Below are 17,577 nucleotides of genomic sequence, written 5' to 3' on the forward strand. Positions count from 1 at the left end.
ATAGAATAGAATAGAATAGAATAGAATAGAATAGAATAGAATAGAATAGAATAGAATAGAATAGGAGAATGGAAGAATAGAATAGAATAGGAGAATGGAAGAATAGAATAGAATAGAATAGAATAGAATAGAATAGAATAGAATAGAATAGAATAGAATAGAATAGAATAGAATAGAATAGAATAGAATAGAATAGAATAGAATAGAATAGAATAGAATAAGGAATGGAAGAACAGAACAGAACAGAATAGAATAGAATAGGAGAATGGAAGAATAGAATAGAATAGAATAGAATAGAATAGAATAGAATAGAATAGAATAGAATAGAATAGAATAGAATAGAATAGAATAGAATAGAATAGAATAGAATAGGAGAATGGAAGAATAGAATAGAATAGAATAGAATAGAATAGAATAGAATAGAATAGAAAATATGGAATGGAATAATAACAGAATAGAATAGAATAGAATAGAATAGAATAGAATAGAATAGAATAGAATAGAATAGAATAGAATAGAATAGAATAGAATAGAATAGAATAGAATAAAAATGGAACAGAATAGCAGAGTTGGAGGGGACCTTGGAGGTCATCTAGACCAACCCTCTGCTCAGGCAGGATACCCTCTACCGTTCCAGACAAACGGTCGTCCGGTCTCTTCTTAAAAAGCCTCCACTGTTGGAGCCTTCAGTTGGGTGATTCCTGCGGGGGGAAGGGGGTGAAGGCCACAGACCGGAAACCAGGAGATGGGGAGTTCCAGTCCCCCCCTCCTTCGGCACAGAGCCAGCCGGGCGATCCTGGGCCTTCACCCCCTCGGAGCCTCCAGACGGGAGAACGGCAAACCACTCCTGAAAAACGTGGCCAGGAAAACGGCAGAGACTGACCCAAAGACGGGTAATCCTCGTGTTACGACCACATTCGAGCCCCAAATTTATATTGCTAAGGAAAACATTGGTTAAAGTGAGTTTTGGGCGGCTTCACGACCTTTCTTTGCCACGGTCGTTAAGCGAATCCCTGCAGTGGTTAGGTTAGGAACACGGGGGCAAAGCGGATTCGGCTTCCCCCATTTTGACTTTGCTTGCCGGAAGCTCTCCAGAGGGGATCGCTGAGGACCGTCGTAACTATGAGCCGGGGGCCAAGCGCGTCAATTTTGATCAGGTGACCCCGGGGAGGCAGCTGCTTCGGTCATTAAGCGTGAAAACAAGGGGGGGGGAAGGATAATTCCCTTTTTTCAGGGCTGCTGTGACTTTGGTCACTAAATGAAATGTTGTTAAGTCGAGGATTATCAGCGCTTGCTGGGAGTTAATAGCGGTGCGGAGGAACCCGAAAGAAAAGATTTAGCTGTATTTCTTTTTTCTCATCTCTTGCCTTTACAGGCAGTCCTCAACTTATGACTGTTCGATTAAGGACCGAACTTGTAACGGCACTGGGGAAAAAAAAAAGTGAATTATGACTGTTTCTCGCACTCACAGCTGCCACCGCAGAGTCCCTGAGGTCGCCTGATGAAAATTTGGGCACCGGCAACCAGCGCATACTTAGCATGGTTGCAGTGGCGAAGTGTGTGTGTGTGTGTGTGTGTGTGAGAGAGAGAGAGAGAGAGAGAGAGAGAGAGAGAGAGAGAGAGAGAGAGAGAGAGAGATGAGAGAGAGAGAGAGAGAGAGAGAGAGAGAGAAAGAGAGAGAGAGAGAGAGAGAGAGAGAGAGAGAGAGAGAGATGATCATTCCAAGCACAGTCAATACGGGAGGAGTCGGATCCACTTAGTGACCCTGCGATTCGCTTAACGCCCACGCAGTGTGCTGAGCAGGCGCGACTAAAAAAGTTGGGCACGATTCACTTTAACGACATAGCAAGGGAAGCCCCAACTGTGGTCGTTAAGTCGAGGACCACCTGTGAGTTCTCGGGCTTACGATGACCGGTTTCCCCCCGTTTTCCCGCCCATGGCACGAAGTCGCCGGTGTGCCCCATGGCGGAAAGGGGAGACCCCACGTGGGTTGAGCCCACCCACCCTGCTGGGAGGCTGACTGGCGGGGTCAGCAGCCAATTGGCATCAGGCAGCTGCCTCAGGGCCGCCTCCAGGAAGAAGCTGGTAGGAGGACAGAGTTTTGACCCCCCCCCCCACACACACACACCTGTGTCTCTGACACACACACACACACCCAAATATTCCCAGAGCCCCCGTCGGGCGGAGATACCTTGTCGTAAGTCCCTTTCTTCAAGATTTTCTCTGGTTTATTGCAAGACTCTGGGCTTTTCCTCCCGGATACCTGAAAGTGAGTAGACAGAAAAAAATCAGAAAAGGCCAGGAACTTTTCGTTTCCCAACTCCCCTGTGCAGAATACCGGCAGTCCTCGGCTTATGACGGCAACGGGAACCCAGAATCTCCACGGCTAAGCCAGAAAAGCTTGTTAAGAGTGTCAGGGGTCCCATTTTACCTCCTTCCTTTGTCGCAGTTTAAGGGAATCGCTGAGGTCGTTAAGTGAACCGTGCGGCCGTTAAGCGGATCTGGCTCCCCCGACGAATTTGCTCACAAAAGGGGATCATGTGTCTTGCCCCTCCCCCCCGGTAGGGATGCTGCGATCGTCATAAGTATGAGTCATTTGCCAAGCATCTGAATTTTGATCGTGTGACCCTGGGGTGGCCGCAACGGTCGTAAGTGTAACAACCAGTCAAAAGTCACTTTTTTCAACGTTGCTGTGACTTCAAACAGTCACTAAACGAGTGGCTGTAACTCGAGGACTATCTGTACTCCTCCCTAGCCCTGAAAGTCAGCCTCATCCTGCTGTTCTGCTCTCCTGGCAATGGGGGATTGTCAGAGCACGCACAGTCTTATTGCACGAGATAATCCAGGAGGAAACACAGTACACGGTGGTCTGTATTAAATGGTGGTTTATCTTACACTACCTACAATATCATACACCAGGAACAATATACATACAGGTGCTAATACAGCAAAATCCAACACACAGCAGTTACAGCATGAAATGGAAGAGAGAGAACACATCAGCGAAGCCTTCTTTTTATACAAAGGCTCTTAAAGGGACACAGACCCTGCTGGTCATTCCCATCATTACATTTTACACTACATAAACTGATTAGCTGTTAAATCATTACCTTGACAGGGATTAAAAAAATTGGTCAGGAATGAAGACACCCGCCCCCCTCCCATTGCTCCCTCTGCAGAAAAAGCTGTGCAGGCAGTCCTTCGACCGTTTAGTGACCATTCAAAGTTAAAATGGCACTGGGGAAAAATAGACTTACGACCCTTTTCCACACTTGTGACCTTTGCTGCAGCATCCCTCAAAATTCAGACACCTGGCAACTGACTCCTTTTTATGACGGGTTGCAGTGTCCCCGGAGTCACGTGATCCCCTTTTGCAACCATCTGACAAGCCAAGGAAAGCCAGACTCACTTAACAACCACAGCGATTCACTTAACAACGGTGGCAAGAAAGGTTGCAAAAGGGGGCGAAACTCAGTTGACAAATTTCTGACTTAGCAGCATAAATTCTGGGATCAAAATTGTGGTCGTTAAGTCAAGAACAACCTGTATCGCAACATCCCAGGTGCAGGGCCAAGCAGAGCCTTCCCCCGCAAGATGCTGACCAACCAACCCTCGGATTCTGCTGCGGCCGATCCTTCGTGTTCTGGCACAGGCACCCCTACCCTGAAGCCTCAGTGGGGTCTGCTAAGCTTGTCTCCTTTAGGGGGCTTCTGGCGGGTCTAAGACACAACTCGCCACGGCCCACTTGTTGCGGGCAACTTGGCACCGGGACAGCCGGGACAATCCACGTGAGACAACCCAGTGGAATCAATGCCGCCAGCCACTCTTTCCATTTTGGCCCATGGAAACGACGTCAAAGAAACGGGAGACAGTTGTCCCGTGCCTGGAACTATCCTGCGGCAAGTTGGCCAGGGCAAACTGGCCACACTGGGTTGGCCGTAAGGTGGCCGGGGCGAGTTGGCCACGGGGGAGATGGCCACGGCAGGTTGGCTGCAGAGAGATGGACACAACGAAATGGCCACGGCGAGAGGGCCACACCGGGCTGCCCGTAACAAGATGGCCTACGCGAGTAGGCTGCAGGGAGAAGGGCACAAGGATAAGGCCACGGCAAGATGGCCACGGGAGTTGACTCCGGTGAGAGGGCCACGACCAAACAGCCACAGGGAGTTGGCTGCAGCGAGTTGACCCATCCTGTTTATAGTTGGGGAAGACACCCCCCCCGCCAATCTTTGGGCTCCCCGCTTTTCCCAAATGGATTCAGTCCCAGAAAGAAGTCAGAAGGCCCTTGGTTTTCTGATCCAGGTTGCTTTTTATGCACCCCACGTTCCGACGAACCCCGGTCCCCTGTCTGGGCAAAGGGGGGGGGGGTGCCCTCCTCCACCCCCCTCCCTGTGGCTCCAGCAGAGGGGCTGAGGCTGGTTCAGAGGGCGGAGGCTGACCTTGTTGTTAGTGGAGGGGACTTTCTGCCTGGGCGGCGTGTCTCGGCTGGGCAGGCAGGAGTCCCCACTGTTGTCGGTGTCGCTGTCGCTGTGGCTGAGTCTGAAGAAAGGGAGGGTTGAGAATCAGGGGGGAAGTTGGGGTGGGGAGAGAGCCCCACCCCACCCCGCCCGCCCCCAAGTAGGAGAGAAAGGCAGGCAGAGGTTCAGAAAGGCCACAGGAACTACTTCCAGATCATACAAGGCTTGCAGAGGACCAGAGGCGAGCTGGGAGACAGACACGCACCCCCCGCAAAAGGAGGAAGGGGGATCGGGTGCCGTTCCCGCTCTCACCTGGCCTCTCTGCTGATGGGGGTGGACTTGACCGCCACCTCTTCTCCAGAAGAGCTGTCGTCATCGTCCGATTCTTCCGACTGCAGGTCCTCCACCATGGAACGCAGCGGCCCTGGAAGCAGAAGCCCAGCCGTTAAAAAAAAGGGGGGGGGGATTGGAGAAGTCCCAAAGGTGCTTTTTTTCCCCCCACGAGGCAACTGGACTTCCTATTTGTTGTTGTTTTGAAGACGTTTCGCTTCTCATCCAGGAAGCTTCTTCAGCTCTGACTGCATGGTGAGGAAGGGAAGCATTTATACTCCTTGCAGAAAAACTGGTCATTTGCCTTCTTTCAGAGAGTCGTTGAGGCCACCTGGAGGGTTTACCTGTGTCCTCAGGCTCACCTGAGTGGTGCAAATGTGTATGGAGCCTCCTTGGAACAACACAGTCCTTTCAGCAGTTCCAAGGCGGCTCCACACCCATTTGCCCCACTCAGGCGACCCTGAGGACACAGATGAACCTCCAAGTGGCCTCAACGACTCTAAAAGGATGCAAATGACCAGCGGTCTGCAAGGAGCATAAATGCTTCCCTTCCCCGCCATTCGGTCAGAGCCGAAGAAGCTTCTTGGAGACAGATGCACCACTCGGGTATTTCTGCAGGCAAAATGGGAACCCCCCATCCAGCCTTCAATCTACCCATTCCGTTTCCATTTTCTCATCTGATTCTTCCCGGGCTGCTGCTTTCAAAGGGATCTTTTATCGGGCAGGTGCGGCCTGGTGAAAAATTAAGATCTGAAAAGCAGCCTGCAGATTTGGGGGAGGCAGGAGACCCTCCCACACCTGAGCACAGCCCTCTGTGCCGTGAGAGGGCCAGCGGGAATTGGCTTTGCAGCTAGCCAAGGTCCACAATTTCTCAGCAGGGCGTAAATTTATTTATTTAAAAAAGAGGAAAACTTAACCACAAAATGAAAGGAGCTAAGCCTCCAAAGGTTTGGTGGGGGGAGGCGGAAATTAGGGAAACATTTGATCTATTTCCTATCTTTTCCAATGAGAAAAAAATGCACTAGGGAACTTGAAAACTGTCCAGGGGTGACAAGGGGATAATTCCTCTGTTCAGAGAGGAGGGGATAACTCCTCTGTTCTGTTCAGAGAGGAGGGGATAATTCCTCTGTTCTGTTCAGAGACGAGGGGATAATTCCTCTCTTCTGTTCAGAGAGGAGGGGATAACTCCTCTGTTCTGTTCAGAGACGAGGGGATAATTCCTCTGTTCTGTTCAGAGAGGAGGGGATAATTCCTCTGTTCTGTTCAGAGAGGAGGGGATAATTCCTCTGTTCTGTTCAGAGACGAGGGGATAACTCCTCTGTTCTGTTCAGAGAGGAGGGGATAATTCCTCTGTTCTGTTCAGAGAGGAGGGGATAACTCCTCTGTTCTGTTCAGAGACGAGGGGATAATTCCTCTGTTCTGTTCAGAGAGGAGGGGATAATTCCTCTGTGGCTGAGCTGTGGGGAGGCTGGTCCGGTCAGCAGCTGCCCGGGACTAAGGCTTAATCTAGGTCTTGGGGGGAGGGGCAAGTGACCCCAGCCACGCACCTTGACTGTGGTTCTGAGACGGCTCAAAATCCGAATCGGAGCTGGAGTCGGAACTGGAGCTGGAGTTGGAAGGACTGGATACGGCAGACTTTGCCGCCCCCAGAAAAGGAACAAGAAGAGAGAAGAATGTCAATAAGAGAGGGAGGCCTCTGCCTCTTCACTTCCTTCTTGATCCATTCATTCGTTCATTCATTCATTCACTCACTTATCTGTCTATGGAGATTCTCTGTCCTACAGGTCACAGTTATCCCAAAGCTGGTTTTTTCAGGAGGCAACTGGACTTTTGTTTTTCTTCGAAGACGTTTCACTTCTCATCCCAGAAGCTTCTTCAGCTTCTGAATGGTGGGAAATGGAAGGATTTATACTCCTTGCAGACAGCTGGTCGTTTGCCTTCTTTCTGAGAGTCGTTGAGGCCACTTGGAGGTTTGTCTGTGTCCTCGGGGTCACCTGAGCGGTGCAAATGGGTGTGGAGCCTCCTTGGAACAACACAGTCCTTTCAGCAGTTCCAAGATGGCTCCACACCCATTTGCATCACTCAGGTGACCCCGAGGAGGCAGGTAAGCCTCCAAGTGGCCTCAACGACTCTCAGAGCGAGGACTAATGACCAGATGACTGCAAGGAGTATAAATCTTTCCTTTCCCCCACCATCCAGTCAGAGCTGAAGAAGCTTCTCGGATGAGAAACGAAACGTCTTCAAAGAAAAACAAGGAAGTCCAGTTGCCTCCTGAAAAAAGCAGCTTTGGGACATTCATTCATTCATTCACTCACTCATCCATTCAATTCTATCCTTCCTCCTCCCCCCCCCTTTTTGGTTTCCAGAATTTTCTCTACTCAGACGTGTCTTACAGGTAGTCCTCATCTTATCACAATCAGGGCCAGAATGTCCGTCGTTAACCAAGGCGGCGGTTAACTGGGTTAAACCCAATTCTAAGACCTTTTGCCCCAGTTGCTGAGCAAAGCGGGGTTAAGCAAACCACGTGGCCGTTAAGGGAATCCGGCTTCTCCCGTGGACTCTGTCTTGTTGGAAGCTGGCCGGGGATCACACAACCTCATGAACGCCCCCACCAATACATGCCAAGCGATCTAATTTTGATCATATGGCTGTGTGTGTGTGGGGGGGGAGAATGCTAAGATGGACGTAAGCACGAGGACCGGTCGTAAGTCACTTTCTTCAGGGCTGTCGCAACTGAACTGGTCGCCGAAGGGATGGTGGTTAAGTCGAGGACTCCCTGTGTACACGGGCTTTCCAAGAGGGAGGGCCGGGGGAAACTGACGGGCACGTTCCAAAAGTCTCTTAAATCTGCCAGGAGGGGAAATTCCCAGGGACGGAGAGACCAAGGCTCCCCACTGCATGGAAGGCCTCACCCCGGACAGCCAGGACCCCCCCACCCCCCCCCAGGGAGTGAGCGGCAGTGTCCCTCCGGCTGCATCTCTCCCATCCAGGCTTCAAGAGGCGACAGCCTGACACTAGCAACGGGGGGAGGAGGGAAGGACCCGAATTGCAAGGAGGAAAGGGGGGGAGAGATGGACGCCCAGCTGAGCCTTGCCAGAAGCTTCAGCCAGCCCAGGTGGATCCTGGGAACCGAGCGCCTGTTTCCTAAGCCAGACACCCGCACCCGCATAGTGACACAGGCAGTTCTCGACTTACGACCGCAATTGAGCCCAACGTTTCTGTGGCTGAGACATTTGTTAAGTGGTTTTCCACCACCCCCGCCCCCCCCATTTTCCGACCTGTCTTGCTGCAGTTGTTCGGCAAGTTGTTATTAAGTTAGGAAGACGATCGCCACGTGGATCTGGCTGCCCCGTGGTCGGAGGGTCGCAAACTGGGATCACACTATCCCGGGAGACTGCAACCATCGTCAATATGAACCAGCTGCCCAGCATCTGAATGTTGATCTCACGACCAGGGAGACACCCCAACGGTTGCCAAGCGTGTAAAAAGGGTCCTAAGGCACTTCTTTCAGTGCCGTCGCAACTTGGAACGGTCGCTAAATGAAACTGTTGTTAAGTCAAGGACGGCCTGCATTTCTGCAGATAACTGGGGGATGGCTGGGGGGGGGAGAAGAGGAGAGGTGTTTTTCCTTTCTGCTGCTTGCACGGGAAAACCTCAGATTCAGCCGACGCCACTTCTGTACGGGCGGCAGTCCTTCCCTTACAACAGCCCATTTATTATTATTATTATTATTATTATTATTATTATTATTATTATTATTATTATTATTATTATTATTTATTGAACTTATATACCGCCCTTCTCCCTTAGGACCCAGGGCGGTTCACAAGGCAATTAAAACAACATTACAATACAAAAAGTTAATAACAATTAAAATAGATTAAATTATCCTTGATTAAAAATCTAAAACCCCTATAACTCTGATTAAAAAACCCAATTACAATAAGTTAAAAATTAAAAATTCTCAGTCCTGGCCGGAAAGCTCAAAGAGCCAGGTCTTCAGGTCCCGGCGGAACGAACGAAAATCTGGGGCAGTCCTGAGCTCTACGGGTAACTGGTTCCAAAGGGCAGGCGCGCCCACAGAGAAGGCCCTCCCCCTGGGTGTTGCCCGCCGGCAATCCTTTGCCGGCGGCACCCTGAGAAGACCCTCCTGTGGGAGCGCACAGGACGAAGGGAACTTGATGCCGGCAGCAGGTGTTCCCTCAGATATCCCGGACCCATGCCATTTAGGGCTTTATAGGTCATCACCAGCACCTTGAATCTCACCCGAAGGGCAACCGGGAGCCAATGCAGCTCGCGGAGAAGAGGTGTTACACGGGAGTATCGGGAGACTCCCATCACAACTCGCGCGGCCGCATTCTGCACCAGCTGAAGCCTCCGAGTGGTCCTCAAGGGCAGCCCCATGTAGAGAGCGTTGCAGTAGTCTAGCCGGGAGGTCACGAGCGCATGAGTGACTGTGCGTAGGGCATCTCGGTCCAGATAGGGCCGCAACTGGCGCACCAGGCGGACCTGGGCAAAAGCGAAAAAAACCCCTGTCATTTAGTGACTGTTCGCAGAGTTACAGTGACACCGGAAAAAAAAGTGACTCAGGATTGTTTTTCGCCCTTACGACCGTTGCAGCATTCCCCCGCCCCACGGTCACGGGATCAAAAATTCAAACAGTGGGCAACTGACTCGTATTTATGACGGTTGCAGTGTCCCGTGTGTGTATGTCTGTGTGTGTGTGTGTGTGTGTGTGTGTGTGTGAGAGAGAGAGAGAGAGAGAGAGAGAGAGAGAGAGAGAGAGAGAGAGAGAGAGAGAGAGAGAGAGAGAGAGAGAGAGACGTGACCACATTTTGTGACCTTCTGACAAGCCAAGCCAAGGGGGGGAAAGCCAGATTCGCTTAACGACCGTATGACTAACTTAGCAACGGCAGCGACTCGCTTAACCACGGTGGCAAGAAAGGTTGCAACACTTGTCACTGTCAACGCTGCTAACATCGAATGTTCTTGCTTGACAAGAGATGAAGAAGTAGCTATTTCATATGTTAAACTTGTGCATTGCTTTACGACTTTATTGCTTTAGTTTAAAGTTGGCAGGAGGGAAGAGTAGGATTGCACTTTCAAGGCCGTTTGTCTCTCTAAAGAAGATAAGGCTTTGGCGGTTCTTCTAACGGAAGGGAAGCTGATTCTTTCAATTAACTGGAGAATAGGATTAATGACAAAATTAGAAAGGTGGAGAATTGTGTTTAATTACATTGTGCAAGGGGGCAGAGATTTCAGATTCCAGCTTCCTTCGAGCAAGCCTTTGCCAGTGCATTAGGCTAATAAAGGACTTTTAAGGTCAACCATGCCTCAGAGTCACTTGAAAAGCCCATACGTTGTCGGAAACCTGACAATCACCTAGTTTAAAAAAAAACAATTGCTGGTCTATTGCGACCGTCAGCCGAGGGTTACCTGTAGGCACTTGGCCAAAGCCGAGCGGCCAGGGCTCCTCTCCTGGCTAGGTGACCGAGTGGGGCGGCCAGGCCAGGCCCGGGCGCTCACCTCTGACTTGAGCGAGGCCTCGTCCTCCGAGTTGGACTCCTCGGCCACGGCCAGCTCCAGGGCCTTCTTGACCGCCTTGGCCTCGCTCTCCGGCTTGGCCTTCTCGGCCTTGGCGCCGGGCGGCTTCTCCTTGGGCGGCTTCTTCTCTGCGTAAGAGGAGGAGGAGGAGGTGGTGGTGGTCCGGTGGGCGTTGGCCGGGAGGGTCTTGGCCCCCTTGGTGCTGTTCTTCTTGGGCTTCTTGGGCACGGGCTTGGGCGACTCCACCGGCAAGGGCCGCTTGGCGGTGGGCTTCCCCTCGGGGGGCGGGGGTGCCCCCCCCTTGGGCGAGGCATTCTCCAGCTTGTGCTCCTTCAGGGCCAGCTTGGCCTCCTTCAGGGCGGCCTTGGGCCCCGGCTTCTCCTCCTTCGGCCCTTTGTTCTCGGCCGCGTGCTTCTTGGAGGGTTCCTTGGCGGCCTTCCCGGCTTCCCGCTCCAGCTCCCGAGAGGCGCTCTTGCTCTCCGAGTCTTTCCTGGCCCTCTCCCGGTGCTCGCGGGTGACTTTGTGGGGCTTGGAGAGCTTGCCCCCCTCTTTGCTCACCTCCTGGACATCGGGGGGGGGGAGGGGGGGAGGGGAGAGAAACAACAACCACAGAATAAACAAAGAGCTAGGAGGGACCTTGGAGGCGATCTAGTCCAACCCAATGGTGGAAAAGGTCAGGTTCTACATTTAGGCAGGAAAAATCAAATGCACAGGTATAGCATAGGTGGTACGATGCTCAATAGTAGCAACTATGAGAGGGATCTCGGAGTCCTAGTGGACCATCACTTCAATATGAGCCAGCCGTGTGCTGCAGCTGCCAAAAAAGCCAACACACTGCTAGGCTGCATAAACAGAGAGAGGGAAATACGACACACAGAGTTACTCCTGAGTAGTTCCTTTTTTGCTGTTCGCCTACAGGCAGAATCTTGCCAGACCAAAGTAATGATCTGCATAACCACAGATGTGCTGTGTGCAGCAGCTGGTAAAAAAAGCCAACACAGTGCTAGGCTGCATGAACAGGAATTCTGGGAGTTGAAGTCCAAGAGTCATAAAAGAGCCAAGGTTGCCTACCCCTGGTCTAGACTCCCAGAATCCCACAGCCAGCCAAATACGACACACGGAGTTACTCCTGAGTAGTTCCTTTTTTGCTGTTCGCCTACAGGCAGAATCTTGCCAGACCAAAGTAATGATCTGCATAACCACAGATGTGCTGTGTGTGCTGCAGCTGCTAAAAAAGCCAACACGGTGCTAGGCTGCATCAACAGAGGGAGGTAATTGAGATCACGTGAAGAGTTGATACCACTTTACAAGGCCTTGGTAAGGCCACACCTGGAATACGGCATCCGGTTTTGGTCACCACCATGTAAAAAAGATGTTGAGACTCTAGAAAGAGTACAGAGAAGAGCAACAAAGAGGATCGGGGGACTGGAGGCTAAAACATACAAGGAACGGTTGCTGGAATTGGGTCTGTCCAGCTTAATGAAGAGAAGGGCGAGGGGGGACAGGATAGCAGCCTCCCAGTATCTCAGGGGCTGCCCCAAAGAAGAGGGAGTCAAGCTGTTCTCCAAAGCCCCTGAAGGCAGGACAAAAAGCAACGGATGGAAACTAGTCAAGGAGAGAAGCAACCTAGAACTAAGAGAAACCTCCTGACAGTGAGAACAATTAACCAGTGGAACAACCTGCCTCCAGAAGCTGTGAATGGCTCCAACACTGGAAGTTATTTTTAAGAACCTCCTGCTCAGGCACTGAAACCCTGTATCATTTCAAACAAATGGCTGTCTGGCCTCTTCTTAATAACCTCCAGTGATGGCGCACCCATAGATTCTGGAGGCAAGGAGTTCCGCTGAATAATTGTTCTGACTGTCAGGAAATTCATCCTTAGTTCTAGGTTGCTTCTTTCCTTGGATTAGTTTTTTCCCTTCCTTCTTTCCTATTATTTTTCCTTCCTTTCCCTTCCTATCATTTTCCCATCCCCTCCCTTCCTCCCTTCCAGAATCATAGAATCCTAGGGCTGGAAGGGACCTTGGAGGTCTTCAAGTCTGACCCCCTGCTCAGGCAGGAGACCCTAGACCAGACATGTCAAACACAAGGCCTGGGTGGCTTCATGCGGCCCGTGAAACCATCCTGGAAACAGTGAGGGAACGGCCCCCGCTGCCTTGGCCCAGAGACCCTCCTTCTGCCAGAGACCCCCAGATCTGTCCCAGTCCTGCCCAGGCCCCCATAGGCACCCTTGATGCCAATGATGTAGAGCTGTCCACGCCCACCCAGTAGGCCGTACGCACTCTAGCCACGCCCACCCAGTAGGCCACGCCCACCCTGGCCACGCCCACCCAGCCCCGAGGGCAACCACAATGCTGATGCGGCCCTCAATGAAATTGAGTTTGACACCCCTGCCCTAGACCATTTCAGACAAAGGGCTGTCCAGTCTCTTCTTAAAAACCTCCGGAGATGGAGCATTCACCGCTTCTGGTGGCAAGGAGTTCCACCGATTAATTGTTCTAACAGTCAGGAAGTTTCTCCTTAGTTCTAGGTTGCTTCTCTCCATGATTAGTTTCCATCTGTTGCTTCTTGTCCTGCCTTCAGGGGCTTTGGAGAATGGGATGACCACCCCCCCTCCCTCTTCTTTGGGGCAGCCTTTTGTATTGGAAGACTGCCAACGTGTCTCCCCTAGTCCTTCTCTTTGTTAAACCAGACATCCCCCAAGTCCTGCAAGGGCACAAAATCAGAACAACAGCGGTTAACTTTGGGGACAACACAAAAGACTGCCTGGTCCAAGTGTCGGCTGAACGAGAGTTGGGTCTTCGGAAGGACCAAGCCGTCACCTACCTGGTTTTTAGGAGTAGCATCTGAAACACCAGATCAGACCGCTGGGATACATAGCATGCACCTGGAATTGTCTCACACGGGAGCCTGCCCTACAGGTTGTCCTGGACTTACACCCACAACTGTGCCCGAAATTTCTGTGGCTAAGACAGACAGTGGGGTTAAGTGAGGTTTGTCCCATTTTACGCCCTTTTCTTGCCACAGATGTTAAGTAAGGTGGCTGGTAAGCGAATGCGGCTTCCCCAGTAGCTTTGCTCACGCGAAAGGGGATTGCGTGATCCCGGGACACTGCGACCGTCGTAAACACGAGTCAGTTGCCAAGCGTCTGAATTCTCATCACGTGAGCCCTGGGGATGTTGCGAAGCTAAGTGTGAAAAATGGTTCTAAGTCGCATTTTACATTGCGACTTAGGTCACTAAACGAATGACTGTAAGTCAAGGACTACCTTTGGAAAGAAAGAGATGCCGGCATTTGCTGAACAACTCCGACTATTAAGAAATTGGGGCCAGCTATTTCATTCTGCACTTTGGAACAAGAGAGAAAAAAAACTCAGATCTGTTTTCCACGTCAGGATTTTTTTTAATTCCAAGAAAACAAGCGGTGTGGTTTTTCTCCTATTTTCTATTTCCCACGGGAAGCGATCTCTTTCGTTCCCCATAAAAGCAATTTTCTTTTGTCTTTGGGATATTATCCAATTGCCTAGCGTCAATCAGAAAGCTGTTCCGAGAATTAACCATCCCAAGATTTTGTGGTGTTTTAGGACTGTAATTTCCAATGCGCTTTCTTTCCGGAAAAACATCATCTATACGTGTAGTATCTGCGCCTCTGTTAATATTTTTAATTTTTCCTTTCCATTATTTTCATCATAATTATTATTATTATTTTTTTAAAAAAATAAGGGTGGGAGTTTTGGAGAAGAAGGGGGGAAACGTATTTTAGGAAGAACTTTCAAGGCAAAAGGTATAGAAGGAAACCACTGCAAAAAATAATAATAATTCAGAAGTCACGATAAGCTTCTGGCATTTATAAAGGGGGACGTATCCTGGGGTTTTTTCCCCCCAGCCTAAATAACGAAGATCCGTACAGGTGGTTCTCGACTTACGACCACAACGGAGCCCAAAATTTCCATGGCTAAGCGAGACATGAGTTTTGCCCAAGTTTAAGACTTTTCCTGCCACAATTTTTAAGCGAATCACCGCCGTTCTTAACTTAGCAACACGAGGGTTAAATGAATTCGGCTTTCCCCATGGACTCTGCTTGGCAGAAGGTTGCAAAAGAGGATCGCGTCACACACGCACACAACACTGCAATCATCATCACTGTAAGCCAGTTGCCAAGTATCTGAATTTTGACCCTGTGACCACAGGGGGGGGGGGAATGGGATGCTGCAACGGTCGTGTGAAAAACGGTCTTCAGTCACTAGCAGACGTTCAGCTGCGCACTTTGGGATGCGCGCCCTTCGGAGCGTGCGGGAGTGTGAGCGGATTCCCAGAAAACATGGCAGACTCCAGGAACCGTTTGTGCTCCAGTTTGAGATTCAGACAACACGGACTCGTCCCCAATGTCCTGCGCCCGTCTTCAACAGTGAAGGGACCCAGGGCAGAAGGCTCCACACCCCTTTGCACCGCTCAGGTGAGCCTGAGGACACAGGGAAATCCTCCAGGTGGCCTCAACAACCCTCAGAAAGAATGCAAATGACTGCAAGGAGTATAAATCCTTCCCTTCCCCGCCATTCAGAAGCTGAAGAAGCTTCTGGGATGGGAAGCGAAACGTCTTCAAAGGAAAAACAAGGAAGTCCAGTTGAAAAAGCACCACTGAGGACACAGATAAACGTCTAAGTGGCCTCAACGGTTCTCCAAAAGAAGGCAAATGATCAGCTGTCTGCGAGGAGCCTGGTGCACCAGTTGCGGCCCTATCTGGACCGGGATGCCTTGCGTACAGTCACTCATGCGCTCGTGACCTCTCGTCTAGACTACTGTAATGCTCTCTACATGGGGCTGCCCTTGAAGACCACTGGGAGGCTCCAACTGGTGCAGAATGCAGCCGCGCAAGTTGTGCTGGGAGTCTCCCGATACTCCCATGTTACACCTTTGCTCCGCAAGCTGCATTGGCTGCCGGATGCCCTCCGGGTGAGATTCAAGGTGCTGGTAATGACCTACAAAGCCCTACATGGCATGGGTCCGGATTACCTACGGCAGAGGTCTTCAAACTCGGCCCTTTTATGACTCATGGACTTCAACTCCCAGAATTTCTCAGCCAGGCATGCTGGCTGAGGAATTCTGGGAGTTGAAGTCCATGAGTCATAAAAGGGCCGAGTTTGAAGACCTCTGACCTACAGCAACACCTGCGGTCGGCATCAACTTCCCTCCGTCCAGTGCGCTCCCACAGAGAGGGCCTCCTCAGGGTGCCTCCGATCAGGGAATGTCGACTGGTGGCCCCCAGGGGGAGGGCGTTCTCTGTGGGTGCGCCAGACCTGTGGAACCGCTTGCCGGTTGAGCTCCGGATGGCCCCCGACCTTCGCTCCTTCCGGCGGGATCTAAAAATGTATTTATTTGAGCAATCTGACCTGGTTTGATGGGTTAGGGTTGGGGTTTTAATATGTTTTTAATTACTGTTTTAAACTTGGGCATTATATTTAATCGTTTTTTAACTTTTGTATTCTGTTTTTATATTTATTGCCCTGTACACCGCCCTGAGTCCTTCGGGAGAAGGGCGGTATAAAAGTATAATAAATAAATAATAAATAAATAAATAAATCCTTCCCTTGCCCACCATCCAGTCAGAGCTGAAGAAGCTTCTTGGATAAGAAGCGAAATGTCTTCAAAGAAAACTATTTTTCATCATTATTATTATTATTATTATTATTATTATTATTATTATTATTATTATTATTATTATTATTATTGTTATACAAGAAAGTCCAGCTGCCTCCTAAAAAAAGCACCTTTGGGACGACTGCCTGTAGTCTTTGCCCCCCCACCCCTTCACATCCTTGCTGTGAGCCCAGTTTAGCCACCTCCATGAAATGGACTTCAAATGGTGGAATGGAATATACTGGGGGGGACGGGGGACGGGGAGCAGAATGATCAAACTCTACAGGCTGTCTGTATGCCCAATTCTAGGGTTTTTCTTTTAAGGTCCCCCCAATATGGAATGAGAACGCCTAGAATCAAGTTTCTAGATCTTATGATTTTTTTAAAAAAACTCAACTGAAAAACCCATTCTACTTCCAGAACTTGACTTACAACAGTCCATTCAGTGACTGTTCAAAATTACAAGGGGATTGGGCCGGGGGTGGGAGGGCGGGGAGAGAAAAAAAAACGACTTGACTTATGACGACCGTTGCAGCATTCCCCCCCCAGTGTCATGTGATCAAAAATCCAGACGCGCTTGGAAACGGGCTTACTTACGACAGCCGTGGTGTGCCGGTAGAGGGGGCGGGGTCCCGTTGTCCCGTTTGGTGACCTTCTGACCAGCCAAGTCAAGGGGGGGGTGGTGGTGGTGGCAAAGTCAGATTCACTTAACCATGTTACTATAACTGAATGATGGCAAGAAAAGCCGCAAAGTGGGGGGCAAAACCGGCTTGAGGAGTGTCTCGCTCGGCGACGGAAACGTTGGGCTGCGTTGTGGTCGTTAAGTCGAGGACCGCCCGCGTCCCCAAGTGACTCACCTTTGATCCATGAGACGGTTTGGACTTCTTAGGATCGGAGAAGGCCGAGAGGGGGATGGTAGGGAGCATGGGGTAGTCGGGACTCGGCCTGGAGACGGCTTCTGCACCTTCCGGCATGACCATCACCTGGGAAGAGAGACCAAACGGTTATCAACCTGGGAAACTCTGCTTCTCACCAGGCGAGAGTGTCTAGGCCAGGGGCAGGCAACCTCGGCTCTTTTATGACTCTTGGACTTCAACTCCCAGAATTCCTGAGCCAGCCACGCTGAGGGAAAAGGGAGAGGTTTCCAAGCTGAGCCATGCCAGCTCAGGAATTCTGGGAGTTGAAGTCCACGAGTCACGAGGGCGCCATAGTTCCCTATGCTGGCTCAGGAATTCTGGGAGTTGAAGTCCACGAGTCACGAGGGGGCCATAGTTCCCTATGCTGGCTCAGGAATTCTGGGAGTTGAAGTCCACGAGTCATGAGGGGGCCATAGTTCCCTATGCTGGCTCAGGAATTCAGGGAGTTGAAGTCCAAGAGTCATAAAAGAGCCAAAGTTGCCTACCCCTGGTCTAGACTCCCAGAATCCCCCAGCCAGCCAAATATGATACACGGAGTTACTTCTGAGTAGTTCCTTTTTTGTTGTTCGCCTACAGGCAGAATCTTGCCAGACCAAAGTAATGATCTGCATAACCACAGATATGCTGTGTGTGCAGCAGCTGCTAAAAAAGCCAACACAGTGCTAGGCTGCATGAACAGAGGGAGGGAATCGA

The 17,577-nt window shown here is 50.7% G+C and overlaps 2 protein-coding genes across 3 annotated transcripts in view; one reads left to right on the forward strand and one right to left on the reverse strand.

Annotated features, from left to right (window-relative positions):
* LOC308677033 (nicotinamide riboside kinase 2-like) overlaps positions 1–17,577 on the forward strand; it is an 828,951-nt gene that overhangs the window by 491,851 nt on the left and 319,523 nt on the right. The window lies entirely within an intron of this gene.
* Positions 1–17,577, reverse strand: part of MLLT1 (MLLT1 super elongation complex subunit) — a 40,696-nt gene that overhangs the window by 12,816 nt on the left and 10,303 nt on the right. Inside the window, exons 5-10 of one of the 2 annotated variants that reach the window (XM_081333029.1) lie at positions 16,825–16,950; positions 10,314–10,892; positions 6,335–6,422; positions 4,770–4,881; positions 4,440–4,539; positions 2,192–2,263 (exon numbers count right to left, since the gene is read on the reverse strand). In XM_081333029.1, the coding sequence (XP_081189155.1) occupies positions 2,192–2,263; positions 4,440–4,539; positions 4,770–4,881; positions 6,335–6,422; positions 10,314–10,892; positions 16,825–16,950 (1,077 nt within the window). Of the gene's footprint in view, positions 1–2,191; positions 2,264–4,439; positions 4,540–4,769; positions 4,882–6,334; positions 6,423–10,223; positions 10,893–16,824; positions 16,951–17,577 lie in introns of both variants that reach the window. The other variant, XM_081333028.1, reaches the window with a different exon arrangement.

Source organism: Vipera berus, assembly GCF_964194415.1.
Source record: "Vipera berus genome assembly, chromosome: 1".
In the NCBI taxonomy this organism is placed as follows: domain Eukaryota; kingdom Metazoa; phylum Chordata; class Lepidosauria; order Squamata; family Viperidae; genus Vipera; species Vipera berus.